General features: G+C 40.3%; 2 protein-coding genes across 3 annotated transcripts in view; one reads left to right on the top strand and one right to left on the bottom strand.

Moving 5' to 3' along the window:
* The window catches only part of TRAPPC3L (trafficking protein particle complex 3 like), a 67,082-nt gene extending 61,668 nt beyond the window's left edge, over positions 1–5,414 (bottom strand). Inside the window, exon 1 of the mRNA XM_013966415.2 lies at positions 4,927–5,414. The gene's annotated coding sequence lies outside the window, so the exon portion shown is untranslated. The remainder of the gene's footprint in view (positions 1–4,926) is intronic.
* Positions 5,501–22,993, top strand: RWDD1 (RWD domain containing 1). 2 transcript variants are annotated; one of them, XM_018053031.1, is made up of 7 exons: positions 5,501–5,799; positions 13,963–14,028; positions 16,185–16,315; positions 18,484–18,627; positions 19,320–19,452; positions 19,960–20,022; positions 22,696–22,993. In XM_018053031.1, the coding sequence occupies exons 1-7, from the start codon at positions 5,727–5,729 to the stop codon at positions 22,815–22,817; spliced, it is 732 nt and encodes a 243-aa protein (XP_017908520.1). In that variant the 5' UTR covers positions 5,501–5,726; the 3' UTR covers positions 22,818–22,993. The 2 variants fall into 2 exon arrangements, with proteins under 2 accessions (XP_017908520.1, XP_017908521.1); XM_018053032.1 differs by lacking the exon at positions 5,501–5,799 and adding an exon at positions 7,293–7,312.

The following is a 23,379-nucleotide window of genomic DNA, read 5'->3' as shown; positions in this document are numbered from 1 at the left end:
CTTGATTTCTGTGCGCTCCCCGACCCTCTTCCCAGAGCTTGGGGTGCCGGGGGTATTTCAACCAGAGATGCCAGCTTCCGGCTACAACTGGCCGTGACGGCGGCCCCTCCATTCGTGCGCAGCACCGCGGACGCTCAGGGTGGACTGCGTGCCGGCGGCCCGCCTCTGACCAGGTAGTGGGTGAGAGTCGGCGCGTGGTTGGGTGAGGGTGGGTGCCTGGGTCGATGGGTGGGGGCGGCTGCATCAAATACTCAGACGCCCTTCCAATCGCTGTCCTCTCTGGCTGCTGACGGGGTGATGACGCTGTGCTCTGCTGGGTGGGTCAACTCCTTCCTTGCATGCAAAAGGGACCCTTGTTCTGGCTCCGCTGCAGTTTCCGGTCTGGTCCTCCCAGCTGGTGGCGATGTGAGGAAGACGGGGTGCATCCGACTCCAAAACAGATCCCAGGCTAGGGATGCAGTGATTATGGCCCAAAGAAATCAAGACATTTCTGGAAGACGGTAAATGTAACGTGACTGGAAAACAAAGGGTCATTCACATTTTCCTGCATATCCTGAGTAAGAATTGTATTTGTGGATATCATCTAAAGGTACATTCTTCAAGAAAATCTTCGGAAGCCAGTGTTCAGGAGCAGCACCATGATGATGGAGTTAATGAGTAATGATGTCACCAGCGAAATGGTAATAGAATACCGCAGAGGCAAGAACGGTATTGTTTTGATAGAAATTACAAAGAGCCACGGTATTGACAATAGTAACAGCACTGCTATGTTTTAAAAAGTCATGTAGGAGATATAGAAATTAGACGGAACCAGTTTATCTGACAATAAAGAACAGGAAGAGATGGGTGTTCAACCTGAGCAGGAGGGGATGGTGCATGGACACTGATTAAACAGTAAACTAATGCATAGGTGTCTCTCTTTATTATTCTACATCAGTTAACCACTGGATCTTACATGAGCCCATGAATTTTTAAAATACATCTTTTAATATCATTACTTATTGTATTGCCAAGGGCCCCACAGAAATGTTTGCCCAGGACTTTGCACAAACTTAGGGGCATCCCTAGCCCAACCTTCACTATATTTTCTTTCAGGAAGCCAAAAACGTAATCTGACTTAAATTTTAGCTTCCCACTTTAACCTCCAAGTTTGTTTTCCCTCCATACATTTAAAAAATCATATTGCATCTCACTAACCCTATCTTCTTCCACACCTCCTTTGCTCCTTTATTTTCTCTCTTCCTTCTCCACTCAGTCCCTTTCAAATCCAGAGCAAAGCGCATGTACCCGTGAGTGCATATGTGCGTGTGGGCCAGAGAGAGAGAAGAGGGAGGAAGAGTAAGGGAAGGAGGAAAAAAGAGAACAAGTGATCGAAAGGGTCCTTACGAGGTGGAGAAGAGGAACATGTACAGGTGCTGCTTCTTGGAAACAGCATACGTCATCCTTATGTGCAAGGTAATGTTGGAAGTGCAGCCCACTTAAAACTCACATTGTCCCCACTTTGTTGTTCTCCAGAATGGAGGCCCCCATCTTGTTATCTGGTTCAAGAATATTAGTGTCAAGGGTGTCAGGAGTGTAACAACTCCACCCACAGATACCACTCTTGCGGCCATGACACCTTGGGTCAGAGATGTTAAGCACTAACTTTGAAGTCTGATTTCACACAATTATCTTCAGTATATACATGATCTTGAGGAACCATAGTTTCTTACACATAGAAAGCATCACAAAGATAATTTTTGGCCAACAGCCCCATTTCACAGATGGGGAAGCTGAGACCCAGAGAAGGACAAGTCTTATCCAAACACATATAGTAATTCAATTGTAAAGAAGGACTATAGTTTTATAACTCCTTGGTCCAGTGCTTTTAGAACCATACCATGTTATCACTGCATAGGATTCACTCCTTCAGAGACTATATATATTTTTTGAGTGCCTATTGTGTGTCAGGCACTACCCTATATCATAGAGTACAACAATATCTAAAATCACTGACCCTAAGGAATTTACATTCTAATAGAGAGAATAAACATAATAGTGTAAATTTAAAGTGTCATGAGAAAAATAGAATAGGATAAAGGGAATCAATAGTGGCTGCAATTTTCAGTACCGTGGTTGAGGTAGCCTCATTGAAAAGTTATATGCGAAGAAGATTCCAAGGAGATGAGGGAGTAGACTACGTGGGCATGGGAGGAAGAGCATTCCAGACAGAGCGAACAGGAAGTCCCTTTGCAGGAGGACAGCCTGTCTTGCATATTTGAGGAACAGCAAGGAGGCTAGTGAGGCTGAAGCACAGAATAGGTGACAGAGTAATAGGAGGTAAGGTCAGAGAAATTGCGAGGTGTAGGTGATGGTCAGGGAGCCGCTTGTACTGTCAACACATGGGCCTTTAATCTGAGATGGGGAGGGAGCAGTCAGGAGCAAAGAGTAACATGACCTGATTTACATTGTAACAGATCACTCTGGTCCCTTTATGTTAAGTCAGTCAGGAAGATTAATTAGGCTGGAAGTGATTCAGAGATTCACTACCATTCAGAGGAACTCTCAGAATCAGAATTTCATATGGGTGTTTGCACTTATGAGGGTAATGAGTCTTTGAAACATCTGACTAAATGAAACATTAGCCACATGAACTGTTTGAGAATTAAGATTAACCTTTAAGTAGGGAATTCTCAATTCTGCACCTCTGAGAAAAGTGAGATGGCCTAAAAAACTCATAAGCACAGAAAAGCAAAAATAAACTTCAGAACACATTTTGAAGACTGCTAATATTGGGAAGTAGCAACTGTGGCTTTGCATTATTTGCAGAAAAAAACACAAATGATACAATGAATCTCTCATGGACATTTTTCTTTAGCAATAAAGATTAACAGAGAAGAGAGAAAATAGAACTGCTTCAGAGGAATATATACATATTTCTATGTATTTCTAATTACTAATACTGATAACCTATTTGAGAATTTGCAGTGTGCTTTCACATACACTGTCTCGTTATTCGAATGATCTTAAAAGTTTATATAACCTGTAAAGGTTAGTGCTAAGGCTGGGATTCCCACTTCTGGCTTCAGATCCCATGATGCTTGGCTCCACTATATCGTTTACCTGTCTGCAGAGCTTGAAACACACTTATCCTGTAACATCTTTAACTACAAATTAAAAATGAGACACTGAAAGAAAGCCAGTCTGTCTCATAAAAATCACCCACTTTCAGGTGGGTGTTTTGTGAAGTGTCTGTGTGTCAAAAGGAAATTAGAAATCAACCAAAAAGGCTTAATGATGCCCAAATAGGTGACACAAAGATTTGGAAGTGAGTTCTTTTGCTTACATTAGCACTGGAAGTTATCTTTAGTACTAAAAATTAAAGAATCACTCTTGAGCATCCTGAAATATGAAGGTTTTATAGTAAATATACAACAGATTTGAAAATGATGTTTTACCAAAAATTTTGTTAATAAAAAAGTAAAGTAGATGAAGGGGCGCTTCATTTACAAGATTGTAACTTGTAACCAACCTTCTTTTCCTAATATAAAGGTTAAATTGGTTGCTTCACTGCACCTATTTTGATAACCTGTGTTTTGATTATTATTTAGGAAATTAAAAAATTTTTTACTTGGTGTTTTTCTTTGATCCATGGATTAAAGGTACTATCAACTTCCTTGCCAAACTCATTCTGTCTTCCTCATTTGTCATTTTGGTCAAAAGAACTTCATCTTTACAGTTGTTCCTGCCAAATACCACCCCTTACTCATCCTTTTCTTACAACCCATATCAAATCCTGACACCTTCAAAATATATCCAGAATCTGTTTGGTCCTATGCTTTGGTCCAAATCATCTTTGTCTTTGTTTAGATTATTGCCATGGCCTAACTGGTCTCCACACTTTCAGACTTTGTCCCTCTTCCACCTAAATCCCCCCAACGATCCTATACGATCTGCAAACTCCCACACCAGTTCACCATGCACCAGCCACACTGGCTTCCAAAATAACAAGCAGGCTCTCACCTTAGGATCTTAGCACTGGCTCTGCCCTTTGCACAGAAACTTCTTCTCCAGTAACAAATCCCTGATTTCCCTAAACCGAGGATATCCGGAAGCAGCACCTTGTATTTGCAAAGTTACTGCATGTATTTCATGTGATTCTTACCATCCTCAGAAAAGTTTCCTTTTTTTTTCTTGAAAATTTAAAACAGTGCCCTGCTGCTGCTGCTGCTAAGTCGCTTCAGTCCGGTCCGACCCTGTGCGACCACATAGACAGCAGCCCACCAGGCTCCCCGGTCCCTGGGATTCTCCCCTAATAACTCTTAATACTGAAGACATGGAATCAGTACCAAAGTGAATATGTTCGTTTTCACATATCCTTCTGCTAAGTGAGAAGCGTGTGTTCGTCGCTCAGTCATGTCCGACTCTTTCCTACCCCATGGACTCTTGCCCACCAGGCTCCTCTGTCCATGGAATTCTCCAAGCAAGAATACTGGAGTGGGTTGCCAAGGAGGCAATAAGTCCCAACAGAATATCAAGATACCTTCTGGTCCATGGGACATCATCCTTTTAGCAAGAGAAAACTTCAGAGCCTGTATCTCTAAGCTTTAATACAAAAACAAAAAGAAAAATACAGACGAATATGAAAAATATTTTAATGTTCTTCTATTTTTCTGCATTAAAAAACTAAAAATCTTCCTTTATTATACACATAAATGGATCTTTAGCTTTCATTTCATAAAAGTACCATGTTTGGCCATTTTTTTAGTTTGTGCCATTACAGTTTTTTTTTTTTTTTAAACTCTCTTTGTAACTGCTGTGATGAACTGGAAGATAAGAGACGTATATGTATTAAGTACTATTACTTCTTCAGTTTCATCCTTCCAAATCAAAGGTTCTGAGTGTTCTTCGGAGACAATACTTACCGAAACTGTTACCGAAACTTACCCCCCTTTCATCAGTTCAGGAATACGCGATCTCAGAATATTTAGATCTACATCTTGCCGCGTTCATTTTACAAATTCAGATGATCTCAGGACTTTCAGTTGCTTTCTCCCCCAGATCCACTCTGACTCGTTACTCGGAGGTTGGGCCGAGCTTTCTGGACCCGTCTTATGCACTACGAGAGCTGCTCCTCTGCCCACTGGATTCTACAGTCTTGTGGGATGCCGAGAACTTGGAGGTTCCGGAAACGTAGACATTTCCTGGGACACGCCATTAGTCAGCACTAGGACGTGGGCATCCGCCCTCTGGACGCTGCCACGGGGTCGCAACCCGGAGACCCGAAGCGATCAAGTGCAGGGACGCCCGCAGCGTCCCGCCTCCAGCTAGACAGTCCCTCCCGGGGACCCAAGGCTGGCCTTAAGACCAGACTAGTAGAGCGAGGATGCGGCGCTGAGGGCCTTCTCATGTTCCGGCTCTGCAAAACCCAGTAACCAATCCTTAGGTGTCTGTGGCAAATGCCAGACCAGGTGTTTTCCCCATCCCCGCAAGTCCCGAGCGGGCGTGGGACAGTCAGCCCAACGGCCAGGCCCGACGAGTCGAACGTGGAACTAGGGAGCAGACGGAGGCCGGCGCGGGGCTGTTGATCAGCAGGCCCGCCTGGCTGTGGGCCCCAGGCCTTTCTGCCTGGGACTCTGCGCCTGCGCCCGCCCGGCCGCTGCCTGCTCTCCCGGCGCGGCCGAGGTCCAGGCTGCAGCACGCCGCCTGGGTCTCTGGGCGATCCATGGGCTGCAGCGAGGGCCGCGATGACAGATTACGGCGAGGAGCAGCGCAACGAGCTGGAGGCTCTGGAGTCCATCTACCCTGACTCCTTCACAGGTGACTTCCGCGGCCACGGCCCCGCAGCTCCCCGAGGTGGAGTGGGACGGGCCGCCGCGGCCAAGGCCCTCGACATCCCCGGCCAGGATGGAGAAGGGAACAGCCAGGCCGCGTGGCCACCTCGCTCGCCACTCTCTCCTCTAGCTCTTCTCTTGCAGTGATCGGGCATTTACTAGTAACTCTACGGCTGTTCTCTCTTCTCCGCTAATTCCTTGAAATCTGAAAGTCCGGGCGAGGTCCCTGGAGTGGCAGGCCTGGAATTCAGTCGGGTGCACTTTGGTTCTGTGTCGCGGCAGTCCATGGGGTGGCAGAGTCGGACACGACTGAGAGACTGAACGGACCTGAACTAACCGGAGCGCGAGGTTTAGTGAAATACACGAATGAAGGTGCTCCAAGTGGGAGTAGTCTTTCCAGAGCCGCAGAACTGTCAGTTTTCACATTTTCACCATTATTCAGGCGGTTTTTTCTCATATTTGGTGTTTTAAAATTTGTGGGATTCAGAATTCTCAAAGTTACCCAGGATCAGTTTTGAGAGTAGTCTTGTCCCTGAAGTTTGTCGTTTTTCTCCTCTCTCTCTTTTTTTTTTTATGTTCTGACATTTTGCAGATTGCCCAATGAATGAGTTGGCTCAAATTTCAGGTCCACTGTAAGATCACAGGTAGTTAGACTTGCAGTAGGATATTAGACGTCATCTAGGAGAAGGAAATGGCAACCCACTCCAGTGTTCTTGCCTGGAGAATCCCAGGCATCGAGGAGCCTAGTGGGCTGCCGTCTATGGGGTCGCACAGAGTCGGACACGGCTGAAGCGACTTAGCAGCAGCAGCAGCCTGGCTTCCTCTTGCTAGAAGCAAGGTAGTGGAGGCTCAAGAAAGGCAAGCGGTTGGCTCTGGGTTGGCCAGCAAGTTAGTAGCAGGACTGGTAATAAGAGTTCGGTCTGGGACTGGGGTTCCACTCTAGCTGGTATGACGGGGAGCAGAAGGTTACTTGGTAAGTTGGGCGAATGTAAAATGGTAATGAGAAGTTCATTAGGTATATTTTCAAGGAAGAGAATTCTTCTGCAGTAAACCATCCTTCTGATGATTCTGAAAATGCTGCAAGATAAGCATATCAGTATGGCTTCTCTCGCTTGACACTCAGGTTTTGAGAGGTGATCTAACAAGGCCAATATGAGCGAGTATAGCCTAGGTTTGTGGGACTTACCTTCCTTACCCCGTCCTTTGAGTGTCGTCCATCACTGACTGTCAGAATTCAGAGTGTAAGGTAATGTTATTTTAACTCATAAACCGCAACCCCTCTCCCTTGTCATTGTTTAGCTTAGTTTTCTTAGCTCTACCCTTTGATCACTGCTTGCAATGGTAGCAAATTTTGTTCTGCTTTGCCAACAGGCTTATGTCTCTCAGCTATCCCTGTATAGTTCCAGTCCTGTTCATGTTCTCTCTCACCAGCAGTTCAGCTGTGCTGTGAGGATGTTAAGGGGATGAGTGAAGAGGGGTTTGAGAGTGTCATTAACTGGGTGAGTGTGTATGGAGTCTGGCTCCCTTCTCTATCCTTGCTTATGTATCAATGTCTAAATAAAACAGAATATAGGGTCAGTTGCTGGATATACTCTTAATCATGACATTTGGTCATTTCTGATACATTGGAAATGGGACAGGCATGAGCACAACATAGGCAGACTTAAGAAAGCACAAGATGTGCTCTTCTCATTTCTTTGAACATTAAGGTTTGCTCATTAAATATTGTGCTTATAAACATTTGTAAAAGTGATACATTTTAACCCTAAAATAATTGGATGGTTCTTTCAAATTGTACTAGGGTCTGATATAGTCCGGTATGTGAAATTCTTGTCAGATGCAAAAGTGCTTGAGAATTCTGAGCCAAGTTAATAAAAGAAAATTTGTGGATCTTGGACACCGCAAGTATTCTGCAGTATCAGCTGAGCCCTTCTGTCTCTTAATTCCTATGAGCACCCCTACAGTTGTATTAAATAAGTTAAAATGAGCTGTCCTGATTTATAGTTATTTAGGAACTTTGGTCAACTTCTGTATGAAATCTCGAGGCAAAGGCAAGCGGACTTTGGAGTCATTTATTTCTGTGTTTGGTCTTTTGGAATCTTTTTGAGGATTTGCAACGTGTACTATTTTTTATAGCTTTCTTATGTGTTGATAATTTCATACTTTAGTATTTTCATACCTAGTTTAAGAAAGAGAGCTTGTTTGTATTAGTTTGCCAAGGAACAATAATTGGTAGTTTTCAAATCTCATTTTGAATTTCATTGAATATTAGACTTGGTAAGTGCTCAGTGCTGTTGATGAAGTAAGTGTGTATGTATATATATAATTTTTAAAATAAATGACAGTGCTGACAGAGAAGCCTTTGTTAAGTACATCATGACCCCCTTGTGGAGGCTGCAGAGGCACTGTTCATCCAGCAGTAGACCTAGGCACATAGACCTAACCTGACTTGAGAACTGACTTCCTGGCTATTTGCAGAGACCTTTTGGCCCAATGTTGCATTTGTTGTGAATTCTAACAGATCATAATACAGTTTCTTCTTTGTGTCCATTCTGTAACTTGATTGCACACTAACCCAATCCTCCTAACTAGTCTTCTAAAATACACAGGGAGGCTCCTGATGCCACATTCTCCTTCAGCAGTGCTTCACTTGATAAGATCCTGCTAAGATAGTTGAATTTGGTTATTTCCATTTCTGTATCAAAGTCCCTGGCTATATATGGGGAGTTTTGTGGATCAAATTGGTTAGCTTCAGGCTAGCCAAAAGTCAGGTTCCCTTGATTCTGTTCGACCTTACAAAGCGGTGTACGCAATCCTGTATTTGCTTGTGTTAGTACCTCTGAGTTAACAGCCATGAGCTTAACAGTTACAACTGGATTTAGACACGGGGCAGAAGTCATCTTGTGAAAGCAGTTTTTCTAGGACAGTTGCTCTCTGAGACCCACAGGGACTTCCTTTAATGTGGGCTGATCTGGTTTTTTGTGGAAAACCCTGTCATTTGTGTGTCCCTGTGGTGTCCCTTTCAGCTACTACCTCCGTTTTCTCTGCTTTTGACAAAATTCTTAGTTTTGTCTGGTTTACCATCATCTGCCCCTCTATCACCTAACACTTCTGCCCCTCCACTGGTTCCTTGAACAGCGCCTAACAACTTCATTCTTTTTTTCAAAAGGATTTTGATCCGCTCACAGTGGTGGATACCTGGTCTCTTTGTTGTTGTTTTACAGTCGCTAAGTCATGTCTGACTCTTTGTGACTCTGACTCTTTGTAGCCAGGCCTCCCTGTCCCTTGCTATGTCCCGGAGTTTGCCCAAGTTCAAGTCCATTGCATCGGTGATAACCATTTAGCCTTCTCATCCTCTGTCACCCTCTTCTCCTGCCGTCAATCTTTCCCAGCATCAAGATCTTTTCCAGTGAGTCAGCTCTTCACATCAGGTGGCCACAGTATTGGAACTTCAGCTTCCACATCAATCCTTCCAATGAATATTTGGGGTTGATTTCCTTTAGGATTGACTGGTCTCTTTAGTGAAAGCTAATCTTTCCTCAACTTGCCTCAGCTCACAGTATGGTAGTAAGGCATTGGAATAGGATTATCACTTCATGAGAACTCAGGAATAATTCATCTTTGCAAGTCCAATTAAGTAAGTTTCCCTATTTTAGTAACCTCCAAGCTTTGGAATATTATCCCTTTTCAGTTTTCTGTTTTTTTTTTTTTTTTAATTAGGTTTAGCTATGACAGAAAACCCCAAATAGCTGGTTATAGAAAGGTAAAAATTTATTACTCTTGCACATAAATGAGACTTGTGTAGCTCTAGTTCAAGATCTCTTCAGGGACCCAGTCTTCTTCCTAGTTCTCTGTCATGCCTAAGATGTAATCTCACCCTCATGGTGAGGATGGCAGCATTCCTTTTCCAGGCAGTAGGATAGATAAAGGAATGAGGGGAGGGGGAAAAAAGAAGTAAAAGACAGCAGTTCCTTAAGGAAATTTCCTCAAAAACTATGAAAGGACTTACTTCCTTCTATCCCATTGGCTGTAACTCAGTCATTTGGTGAGACCCAACTGGAGGGAGGCTGGCAATGACAGTTTTTATTCTGGATGGGCAGTACACTCAGTTAAAAATGGTGTAACTGAAAGAAGGGGAGAGTGGCTATTGCAGAAATTAGCATTGTTCTCCAAAATCTTTGTTCCTGATTCACCATTTTTTCTCTGTGGCAATTTGGTGCAGTGGGTATCAGCTCTCTGTCCTTGGACAAATCATATAACCTCTCTAAGCCTTCGCTTCCTTATCTATTTAATAAGGAATAATCTAAGTGTGAAAGAGTTAGTCGCTCAGTTGTGTCCGACTCTTTGCAACCCCATGGACTGTATCCCACCAGGCTTCTCTGTCTGTGGAATTCTCCAGGCAAAAATACTGGAGTGGGTAGCTCTTCTCTCCTCCAGGGGACCTTCCACCAGGGGGCTTCCCAGACGGTGCAGTGGTAAAGAATCCATCTGCCAGTGTAGGAGATGAAGGAGACTCGGGTTTGCTCCCTGGATCGGAAAGATCCCTTGGAGGAGGAAATGTCAACCCACTCTAGTATTCTCGCATGGAGAATCCCATAGACAGAGGAGCCTGGTGGGCTACAGTCCACAGGGTCGAAAAGCATTGGACACAACTGAACATGAACACTAATACGAGTGTGGATACTTCATAACTGTTAAACAAATATAAGATACTGTTTCCTGGAAATTTGCCATCTTAGTTGCTGCTGCTTCTGATACTTTTGATGGCTTTATAACTCCTGTCTTTATCAACAGACAGTTTTGATTTCTATTTCCTCCAACTGCATGGGGTGATAGTCACAGCTTAGAAATGCCATCTTTAAAATTTTCGCCTCTTTCCATCCCTAAGCTTTGTAGCCCTGCAGTTCTTTCTTTTCCAGGCTTTTACTGGACATGGGTCTCATCACAAATTCTCATGGATAGGTAGTTTATCAGCTTTTATCTTGTTCATCTTGGTCAGGCAGTTCAGTGATGTTCTTGCTAGCATCCCCCTGTCTTCATGTGCCAAATGGTTTCCTCACTTACCAGATATTTACTGTAGGTACTGTTAGGAGCTCAGTCTCTTGGGCAAAGACATCACATAAGTAATTTATAACACATTGGGATGATTCTTTCATGGAGGTGTGTACAGAATGCAGAGGGAACCGAGGGAGAGGGGACTGAGTTGTTCTGGAGAGCTGAGGGGTCATGTGGAGTTATGTAAACGAGACTGAGGAGGGGGCACACGTGCAGACTTGTGACTGTGAGAGCCGTGTGTGCAAAGGGCAGGTAGTTGGGTCTAGCTAGAATGTAAAGTGAGAGACACAGCAAATGAGGCCCGACACGTATGCAGGGGCCAGATCACTAAGGGCCTTGTGAGGGATTTAGGTATGCGCTTACAGGCTCCTTCTCCACGACCCTCACCATAGCTCCTCAGACACACATGGCTCATGGGAGGCACTGCCTTGTCAGACCTGCATCCCTCGGCACTGAGGCTTCTCTTGAGGGCTGACCTGTCATGACTGCTTTCCTTTCAGTCTCTGGAACCATTTCCTCCTCTTGCTTTTGTTCCCCAAGTTTAGGACTCCTTGCACAGCTGATCCTGGCCGTTATTTCTCTCTCTCTGCGTTCTCTCTGGTGATTTTATTTAGTCACATGGCTTTCCCTGTTACCTCTCTGTGGATGATCCCAAATTAAATTCCAGCCCAACTTTCTTCAGTGTCATTTGCGCATTTCTGATTACTTGATATCTCCAGCTGAAAGTACCCTGTGTCCTTCAAATATGTCTGGTCTTTCATTTCTTCCTTGTTTTTGTTCATGGTCCTGCCTGCAAATTCAGGGTGTCACCCATCACCATCTTCGATTTCTTCCTGTTCCCTGTTTGCATTGCTACCAGCCTGGTTCAGAACCTCATTAACTTTGCTGAGACAGTTTCAGCGGCTGTCTAGTTTCATCCTGCCTCTAGTCTTGTTTTTCTCCTCTGTTTTATGCACCATTGCTAGATTTATCTTCCGTGTTTAGAAATAGAATTCTGACCTTATTACTACCGCTAGAAAAAGCTATCACTATCTACACTAAACTTTCAGCTGTTTATTTTCAGCCTGTTTTATTCACCACATACATCCACCAGTGGAATAATTTCTAATTCCTTGTGTGTTCCTTAAGCTCTCTTACCATTATACCCTTGCTGCCATGTTACTCTAACCTGCATTCCTTTTTTCCATCTCTACTTACAGAGTATGCTTTAATCCACCACCTAGCTCCAGTGACTTCCCTGGAATGTCTCAGCTGGAATTTTCTTTTTTTAGATGAAATTCTATACAGTTTATTTAGTCCTGCCAGTTAGTAGTTGTATAGCTTTGGGCACATTATTTAAAAGCTTTTTTATCCTTGTTTCCACATCTATAAAATGCCAATGATACTGTATTTAATTGATTCTAAGACATCTTAACATTTAAACATCTTTGAAGTCTGAATTTGTCGTACAGTTGACTACATATCATAGTTTAGTTGGCAGTTCCTTTTTTCTTTCTTAGTGGTACATAAAGTAGGGTGAATCATATACTTGATGGCATCTTAAATTTGGTAAAATATGATGATAGTATAAAATCACCATTTTGGTGTGAGAAATAAAGGATCTCTGTGTAAATGCATAGAAGAGCACAAGTGCAAAGTAATGCTCAATAAATGTTAGCTGTTATTGGGTATAGGTTCCCCTAAATTACAGCCTCACTGAACCCTTATTTCTGTAGTTGCAGTTTTTATATTTCATGACATGTAAATGCTAAAAGTCAGTTATGAAAAAAATGGGAATGAAATACATCTAATATATTTTACACACATTTGTTAGGAAAAAGAGGTAGGGCCATCGTATTATAAACGCTTTACTACTATAATTGCCTTTTAGGGACTTTTTCAACGTAGGCTGGACAGCCTGAGACCTATTATAATGTGCATCCAGTGAGTCTTTTTTCCTTTCTGACAAACCCTCTCTACTAGTCATAGGTGTTAATCTTTGCTTCAGGTCAATTAGAATGAGGCCGTATGTCTTGAAAATTTTATCGATAGTGAATATTTATGAAGACTTCAGAAGTTACTGAGTAGGAAAAGCTGAGTCCTTTTCATGGTGACGTCTTCAGGGAGCCCCTTGTCAGAAAGAGGCTGCTGAGCTGTTACCAACCTTGGTAGGGTAGGGGTTAGTGCTTCCCAGTCCTGAAGTGAAGTGCAGACTTTTGTGGGCTCAGCAGTAGTCAAGGGTGGCTTGAATTTTCCTTCTTTAGTTTTCTGATGGTTCCGAATATGAGTTTTATTTGTTATTGTCTTTCTCCTTTTATTGTTTAGATCTTTCATTGAGCCAGAATTTACTGAGTTTCTAGATACTGCCTGGCACTGGTCCAACAGTTCTCCGAGTTCTTAAAGTATTCTTGTGGGGGAATAGATCATAAACAGATAAATAGTATCAGACAGACATCAGGCAGTAAAATAGCATATAAAGCTTTCTTACCTACGTAAATGCTGATTGACATGTCTTGCTTAACAAATTGGAAGTAATTTGATATTTGAATTCATGGATAATTTTGTAATTCCATGAAAGATGGTTGGTTTCAATAATTTGGGAAAGAACAAAGTTTTTAGAGACAATGTGGGAGAAAGATAGCTAGAAGATACAAACTCTTACAAATTGATATTTACTGACAGTCGTAGAGATTCTGAATTGTATTTCAAAATATATATGTAGAAAAATTAGTGATAATACTGAGTATTTATGACTGGGTAGGTTCTGATGAGAAACATCAAACTTTTCTTTTGCCATTTCATTTGGAAATTTTTTAGAATGTGACTTTCCATGTGTGGGTGGAAATTTTGAATTAAAACATAAATTACTTAATTGATAAAACTCCAAGAGAGTATCTGTGACAGGTATTTTTTTCTCAGATTAAAGAAAACCCTAGATTTAAATAGAAATTGATGGACGTTTTATCATCTGAACTGTTACTATTAAGTCTGTATTTGTGGAAATGGAAATATAGGCTAGGGATCAGTTTCCAGAACTGGGAATTGGTATTTTGCTAATAAGGAAGAGCATGTGCCTTATGTTAATAACTTAACCTCTGTGTATATTTTCTTGCAGTATTATCAGAAAGTCCACCCAGCTTCACCATTACTGTGACATCTGAGGCTGGAGAAAATGATGAAAGTAAGTCTAATTAAAAACACTTCTGGGTTTTCTGCACTTCTCTCAGGGATTTTATTCCTTCAGCAGCCATTTAGCAGGCCATTGCATGTGTGCAGGTGCTGAGGCTCTGTTAAGAATTTAGTATGATTGTTAACATGTTTCTAACCAGTATTTACTATGTAATAATGACTTCTGGAGAAACAGAGAGGAAGTCAAGGAGATTTTCTGGCAGAAAAAGCTTAGTTTTTAAAAGTGAAACAGAAATGTTAACAATATAGCGGGTAGAGGAAGGGGAGGAAATTTTTGTCAATAAGACTTTGTACAAGCATAATGTAGTGGTTGTGTGGTTTTCCATGGCATGCCATCGACTTTTTCCTCACTGGATATTTAGATTGTTTACTAGACATTTGCTGTTATAAACTGGGCTGGATAAATACCTACCTATATTTTACCTCTTTTTAGATTGGGTAGTATACTGTTATTTAAATAAGTGTATACATAAAGCCAGATAAAAACCGATATTATATAACTGGTAAACTAAGACAAATGTACAAATTGAAATAAGGGAGCTATAAAACTAATAAGATTAGATTAATTTGGCACATGTTGGGAGAGGCCTATCTTAAGTTTATTTCTGCTTTGGTCAAGTTCAATTAATATTATAATTTGATAAAAATGTTATATAAGGTGGCATTAACCCTGAGAATTTTTTTTTTCCTGTTAAGCTAGTCAACTAAAATTCTGTCATGAGTAGTCAGTTAAACCAGTTTTAGTGGTATCACTTGATAATTCTAAATCTGTCTTATAGAATTGAAAATGAGGTTAATACTGATACTACTGAAATCTGAAATAAAGAGATATTAGATACAGTTATTAACATTTATATAGATGGATTTTATTTATATGTATAAAGTCTCAATTACACATGAGGATCCTTTGACATTTTGTTTAAAAGACTGTATGCATAGAGATATACTTTAAAGTATCCTTTTAATAGTACTTTTAAGATACTTTAAAGATACCAAAATGGTAACAGTGATCTCTTTCTGAGGATGAGATCATTATCGATTTTGTTTTTCCTTTAATATATTGCTAAATTTTATGTAATGAATTTCTGTTGCATCATATAGTAGAATCAGTAAATTAAAAAGAAAACTTTTGTGCTAGCAATAAAATTTAGAAACATGTTGATTAAAAAAGCAAGAAAAATGCTAAAAGACACTATATATTTCTTACCTACCTTATATCTGTTGATTCATAAAATTCTTTGTTGACATCATACACCAAAATACCAAGCCAACAGATTTTGAGGTGTTTGGTTGTTTTTTTTCCCATTCCCATGGAGAGAAATCTAGATCTTAGTTTAAATCATCAAAAGCAGGAGGTTTTAATCATTAAAATATGAGTTACAGGAAAGGCAAAATGGAGACAAAGGGTCATGCTGACAAATAGGTTTTAACAAAAAATATTTAGCACTACTGCTCTGTTTTAGATTGCCTGGCAAAACTGAGATTTCATCAGACTGGGTAGCAGAGAGATACTTCCCACTTATGTCCCTTTAAGAATGTCACACCTGTACCGATGTCCTGTCTGTGAACTGGCACAGGCCAAAGACTGGGGGACAACGTCAGTGAGCAGGTTAAAAGTTTCTCAGACAGCCTCTCAAGCTCTCCAGTTTACACCTGTGTCCTTTAGCAGTCGCTCAGCAATGCTCTGCTGGCATTGCGCAGGTAGAAGTATGGACTCTGGAGCTAGAGTCAGATCTTCTGCACTGGACGCCGGCTCTGGGAGAGGCCTGGAAATGAGCCTCAGTTGGTACTTTTCCTGTGTCGTATTCAGTGCCTTTCGTTCATCTTAAGGAGGGTTTTAGAAGGAGTGTCTTCTGCATCCTCTTTCTCTGACATGCCGTAAGATGAAATACTCATAAGCAGCAGATGTATTTCATGTCAGATGTGATCTTTGGTATTCCTGTGATTTGTTTTTACCTATATTTGTGGTACATGTTATGTATGTTAATGATTATCTGGTCTCATAGTAACCTTTTTTTCCTTTTGTAGGAGAATCTTTTGTGCTACTTTTCATTGACACATTGTAAATTAATTACTAATTCAACAAAGATTTTGACCTCTTTCTACATTTTAAGGTATTTGCATTAATCTCTTCTCTTATGTCTTTAGCTGTCCAGACAACCCTCAAGTTTACATACAGTGAAAAATACCCAGATGAAGCTCCCCTTTATGAAATATTCGCCCAGTTAAATCTAGAAGATAATGATGTAGCAGACATTTTAAAATTATTAGCATTACAGGTAAGGAAATAACATGTTTTATAATGGTATTATTTTATTGGCCTTAAATATTATACATTAATCTTGAGTTAGAAAATTAAATATGTATGATGAGTGTACTGAACAAGCAGAATTCATGATGTATGTGTATACACACACACACATTCACAAAGCATCTTTATTATTGTTCCCTCCTGTACCTTTAAAATTTGAATAAGAAAAGTTCTCCCTATACCCTTGTTTGAAACTCAGCCCTGTGACTTTTAGGTGATAAAAAGTTCAATTAGGTACAGTAAGTTATAACACAATCATAATTTGGTTTTCAGAATATCTAGTCCCATGCACACTTAAAAATCCCAATTTAAAAAAAAGTAAAGCTCCTAAGCCCTCTGATCTGTTGCAGTCTAGTTACCTGCAATTTGGTGAGAGGAGTGGTGATTGATTTTTTTCTTTCCTATCCCTCCTGCTCTCTAAACTTATGAACAGCAATAATGGTTTATGACCCTTGCAAGAGCAGGTGTTTGCTTGGAAGAAAAAATGGGTATTAGAAAGTTCTTACCTGGCTAGTTCTCTGATGGGTCAGGCTAGTCACAGTCTAGGCGTGGTGGATATTTAAAGCTCTCTTTTACTTGGGTAGAGTTTTCATGGATTCATCACAGTAGAGAATAGGGAGGGCAAATAAAATCTTCCTCCACCATCGTAAAAGCAGAAGTCCTAGTTTTGTTTGTTTTTCTAAGGAGAACTGACAGAAAACGTCTCCACTGTAAGTATGACTGGTATATTTCAAGAACTGTGGGTGCTCTCAGTGTTGACATTTTAAAAATATCTGGAACTGTTAGAGAAAGAAGATATATCAAACATTAATTTATGCTGATTCTAGGTCCTGTTCACTTCATTACCCAGAATGAAGTCATATTATTTCTATATCATTTAGTTTAAAGTGCTTCATTTGGAAACACTGTAGAAAGCCTGGAACAATATACTGTATTCAGTCACTCATGTATTAATACAAGTTTCTTAATCTGAGTGATTTTTGTTAATATGCATTTTATATTTTATTTATATTCAAACTCCTTTCTTTTAAAAATGAAGTTTTGATTTCTGATACCTGAGATCAGAGGTATTTAGTGCATATTTGTATCTTTTTTCTTAGTTGTATTAGTTTTTAGTTATCAAAATAATATATATTACAAAAAAACTCAGAAAATACAGAAGACAATGAAGAAGAAAATAAAGGTTATTCTTAATCTTACCAGTTAGGTATAAGTGCTTATTAACACTTGGTGTGAATTCAGAAAACTTTTTCCTGCAGTAGCTAGCAGTGTCTAGCATGTTATCATCATTTTAGTTCTTTGGGGATATTTTGAGAGCTGTGACACAAACCTGAATTTTGAAGAAAAAAGGATTTCTAACATAATAACAACGTAGATACTTTTATGATTTATCTTTATGTATTTTTTTTTCTTTTTGTAATGATTTAAAGCTATAATGATGAATATATGCTGGAGAACTGAAGTTGTTAGCTACTGTAGAAAAAGGTTTTCTGAATTCTACCTACATATATGATTATTACATAGAATCTATTGAAACACCTGTTTTCAGTTGGATATAGCAAATTATAAGACTTTTGAGATCTAAGATGTCGTATATGGGCTTCCCTGCTGGCTCAGCTGGTAAAGAATCCGCCTGCAGTGGGAAACCTGGGTTGGAAAAATTCCCTGGGGAAGGAAAGGGCTACCCACTCCGGTATTCTTGCCTGAAGAATTCCAAGGACTGTATAGTCCATGGGGTCACAAAGAGTCGGACATGACTGAGCGACTTTCACTTCACTTCGCTTTATATATAGGCACACAAACACACACACACATCAGTTCAGTTGCTCAGTTATGTCCAACTCTTTGCGACCCCAGGGGCTGCAGCACGCCAGGCTTCCCTGTTCGTCAGCTACTCCCAGAGCTTGCTCAGACTCATGCCCATTGAGTTGGTGATGCCATCCAACCATCTCATCCTCTGTTGTAAATGATCCAAGAGTCTGAACTTATGGTGTAACTGAATTAGTGATCATATTATAAATGTATGAGTGTAGTGATTATACTAAAACACCTCCCACCCACCACTGGTTGGTTGTTTTTATTTTTCTGAGAATTATGTTTCTAACTACACCTTTTTTTTCTTTTCTGGTTACATAGGCAGAAGAAAACCTTGGAATGGTGATGATCTTCACCTTAGTGACAGCTGTGCAAGAAAAATTAAATGAAATAGTAGATCAAATAAAAACTAGACGAGAAGAAGAAAAGAAACAAAAAGAAAAAGAAGCAGAAGAAGCTGAAAAGGTATATTTAAAAGTCATGTTTTCTTTCATTATTCTTTAAATTTGTCATTTGGGTTTTTTTTTTTTTGGAAATTTCAGTAATTTGAGAGGAAATCACAAAAATAAGCACAAAGTGAAATTTAATAAAGCTTTACTAAATAAAATTTTAGAAGGGCCCTCATTTACTTGGCGGGAATCACACAATAATGATCAGTCAGTTGGTTAAAGGTTAATAAAGTGCATGCAGGTAAAATCAAGAAATATAAATTATTTCACTTATAGTATAAAGTTTAGAAATATAAAGCTCCTGTCAGAATAATTTAAATATTTACTGAATTTAAAGAAAACCTTAGATTCTAAAATGAAGTAAAAAAAAGTAAGCAGGGATATCAGTGTTATGAATTGATGTATATTTAAACATACTATATATTGACAGTAGCAACTGTCTTCTTAATTGTGAATAATAATGGGAACACCTCACATATTATCTTTGTTATTTTGTAATAATATAAAAACAGACTTTTCTAGACTAAATTGCCAAAACCAATGAGAGTAGCCAGTGCAGATAGAAATCAGACTAAATATTATGGACTTGAAACCATTTTTCTCTTTGATTCCTCTCAGGGGCTGCGTTCATTAGTCTAGAAGTTCATTAGGCTTTATTTTCTAACTGTTGTTTCATTTATCTGGTGACGTGTTTTTTTCTTTCCTAAGCAATTATTCCATGGTACTCCTGTTACAATTGAGAATTTCTTAAATTGGAAGGCCAAGTTTGATGCAGAACTCTTGGAAATTAAAAAGAAACGGATGAAGGAAGAAGAGCAAGCAGGAAAAAATAAATTAAGTGGTATGACACCACCTCCCATCCAATATCCTGTTCCTTTTAAGCCCTCCTATATTACTTCTTGTATAGCAAGCGGATCATTTGGATAGATTTCTGTAAGAAAATAATATACTTAGGCATATAGGGCAAAAAGAGAGTGTTATCTCCATATGATGATGTTTCTTCACACATAATTATCATTAATTTTTATGGCTTATCTTTCATCTATTGCAATGGATAGATCTTCAGATATAGCTGCAAGACTTTTAGGATCACAAGGCTTAAGAGTGGTGGAATCAAACCCATTTGTTTTTTCAAACTAGGCTTTCACTTGTTCCATTTTAATGCCAATACATTTCATATGCCTCTTAGCTACTTACTGAGTTCATACATTTATTGAAATTCACAGAAAAATGGGTTTTCAGATTTTTTATATCTTTAACTTTTTAAAATTATTATGCCTTTTAAAGGGTTATAGGGAAGATGGAGAAAAACTATGCCATTCTAATTAAATATGTTTATTTCTTTTAGGGAGACAACTATTTGAAACAGATCATAATCTCGACACATCTGATATCCAGTTCTTGGAAGATGGTAAGATAATACTAGAATTCCATATGTACATAATGTGCTGTTTTTACTATTAAACCATGAAAATCATCAGTTCAGTTCAGTTCAGTTGCTCAGTCGTGTCTGACTCTCTGCGACCCCATGAATCGCAGCACCCAGGCCTCCCTGTCCATCATCATCTCCCGGAGTTCACTCAGACTCATGTCCATCGAGTCCGTGATGCCATCCAGCCAACTCATCCTCTGTCGTCCCCTTCTCCTCCTGCCCCTAATCCCTCACAGCATCAGAGTCTTTTCCAATGAGTCAGCTCTTCGCATGAGGTGGCCAAAGTACTGGAGTTTCAGCTTTAGCATCATTCCTTCCAAAGAAATCCCAGGGCTGATCTCCTTGAGAATGGACTGGTTGGATCTCCTTGCAGTCCAAGGGACTCTCAAGAGTCTTCTCCAACACCACAGTTCAAAAGCATCAATTCTTCAGCATAGTGATAACTTAATGTAAATTTTTCCTCCCAAGGCTCTAAAAAAACACTTTGAAGAATAAATTCTAATGTTTGATTAGGTTATACATTAAACTATGGCAGTGTATTTTTTAAAAGTTTTGTGATAAGGAAAATCAAAGATAGCAGTAGGTAAATACTATGATCACCTTTGCCTCTAACACTTGGTAAACCAGGTCACTGTGACTCAGATCACCTGTTTTCCTCAAAGTTATAGTATCACGAATCTATGGGAACTGTAATCCACGGTCTGTCATGGAGCTTTATAAAAACTGCAAACCTGGAACTAACCAAGAGTCTTATAGTTCACACCACTCTTACTGTCTTTGGAGCATCTAGTCCCTTGCGCTTTCCTTCTCTTTTTTGTCCTAACCCTTATCCTCTTGCTGTCTTCATCTGTTCATTTCCATCCACCAACAAATATGGTGGCTCAGACGGTAAAGCGTCTGCCTACAATGCAGGAGACCCGGGTTCGATTCCTGGGTTGGGAAGATCCCCTGGAGAAGGAAATGGCAACCCACGCCAGTATTCTTGCTTAGAAAATCCCATGGATGGAGGAGCCTGTTGGGCTGCAGTCCATGGGGTTGCAAAGAGTCGGACACGACTTAGCGACTTCACTTCACTTTCACTATAAGCTTGGCACTGTCCTGGGCACTGAGGATAGAGCAGAGAACACTGCAGATAAGTCCCTTGCCCTCACGGAGCTGGAGGCCAGTGAGTGTCTCTTAAATGTAGAGCTCCTTACGCAGTCACCTGCTCATAGCTCCCCGAGTCCTGTACTCCATCATCCTTCTGTCATGCCCATCGTGCCTGTGGGATCCTCTAGCCTCAGGCCTTTTGACCTTATTCCTGGACTACCTTTTGGAGAAGGGAAGAAGGTTAAGTATCAAACATCTTTTTAAAAAAAGTTTTACTGTCTTTACTCATTTTTGACTCCTTTTCCTGTTTGGTGGATCGAGTATCTCTTAATAGCCAATAACTTATCAAAAGTGCTCTGTTGATTCTGCCGCTGCGATGTCTTTCCGACTCTTTCCTTGTGATTTGAACATTTGTTATTTTTCAGCTGGACTTTAGTAGTAGCTTCATTCTTTCCCTGCCTCAGTCTCTTCCTCTAGTGCCCTTACCTGCCTCGTAGCTACCACCTCTGAGGCAGGATTTCTAAAACCCATGTCTAATCGTGCCGTTTCTTCCCTTAAAATCCTCTGGTGGTTCTCTGCTGCTTAGAGGAAGGGGTTGACCTACTTTGGTCCTTCGATTTGGCCTTCATCTGTGTTATTTTCAGATGTTTTTCATCATGAGTCTTATGTTCCAATTAGAAGGATTCAAGGTCTTAACTTTTTTTCTCTGCTTTTGCATAATGTTCTACCTAGAATCGCTTCATTCTGGCTCATTTTCTTCTGGGTAGTTTCAAATTTATCATGAAGATATTTCAGTTGTCCTCTGCTCTGTGAAGGCTTCGCTACTTCCTCTCCTAGGCCTAGTCAATTACTCTTTGGCCTGAGCATACCAAATTGTATTTTATTACTGAACTGCTCTTAGGTTTCATGAAGCAGTGTTTCTTCTCACTGAGTTGAATGTCAGTGGACTAGAGTCTGAGAGGGATAGAAGGTGAACAATGTTCAGTGATTTAAGAGTACTGTAATATCCTACTTCTGTGTACTACAGACAGACTGAAGAATGAAGCTATTTCATGCAAAGCCTGAGTATTGCTTCCTGTAGGGCTTAGATGTTTGGAATCTTGGAAAGGCATACCACTAGTCACAGGGGAGCTGGATGAGAGTGAAGAGCAAAATAAATTTATCAGCTGATTATATGTATAGTTGAGCTTTAATGATGTACATACATATCTCCAGTACGGAAAGAGATGAACTCTTGGTACAGGTCTCCTGGTCAGTGATAATCAACTTTGTACCATCGTTGTCTCCAGCTTACAGCATGTCACATCATAAATAATTCATTCTAGGAAGGGCTTTTTGGTAGTTGGGTCTTTTTAGACTATGAACTGGAAGCCTGAAGATGCTCTCAAGATGTGTGTGTTTCTGTTGACCAGTGCAGATCATTGCTGGTGTGATTTGCAGTAGGAGTTCAGGATTTCGTCACGTGTGCTACAGCTGCATGTTTAGGAAGACTGGCCCTGCCCGTGGGTTGTGGCTTTTATTTCTGAGTATAGGACTAAAGGGGAAATCTTCTGTCTTTCGCAGCTGGAAACAACGTGGAGGTAGATGAGTCTTTGTTCCAGGAAATGGATGACTTGGAGCTGGAGGACGACGACGATGATCCAGACTACAATCCTGCTGACCGGGAGAGTGACTTGACCGACTGATGGACTCTTCCCGTCTGCAGAGAGGCTTGACTGCCACAGCATCTGTGGCTATGCTGAGAGGGTGTTGATTTTCCTTTCTTTTTTCTAAGAAAAAAATAATTTTCAGGAGAATATTCTTCTGATGGCTTTCATCATTGAACTTAATAAATTGATCTTAAAAATTTCAAATATTAAAATGTTCACTTCCTCTTATTGATGGGAAGAAGGTCATATGTTTGTAAAGCCATTTAGCGTTGGAAAGCGATCCTGCCGAAAACACCCAGGCTGGAAGATGTGCCATTGCTGAACACAAGTGTGGGTTTATGTACAAGGAGTTGGAGTAGGAATTTCTATGTGGAGACAGTGGTGACTTTCAAACTCTAAGGGTTTTCATTCATATAAAATATCAGAAGACTGAGTGAGCAGGGCATTAAAACTGAATTCTAGGCTTCAGACATGATAAATTTAAGTCTTAAAACCAGAAGCCCATATAACAGTCAGGAGTAAAATGGACTTTAGTCCTATGATAATACCTGAGTCAGAATCATCTTTGGAGTTGTGGAAAAGTACACTCCTAGACCAT

This window comes from Capra hircus, chromosome 9, assembly GCF_001704415.2.
Source record: "Capra hircus breed San Clemente chromosome 9, ASM170441v1, whole genome shotgun sequence".
Taxonomy (NCBI): domain Eukaryota; kingdom Metazoa; phylum Chordata; class Mammalia; order Artiodactyla; family Bovidae; genus Capra; species Capra hircus.
The sequence above is the reverse complement of the archived record's forward strand: the minus strand, read 5'-3'. Positions and strand labels throughout refer to the sequence as shown.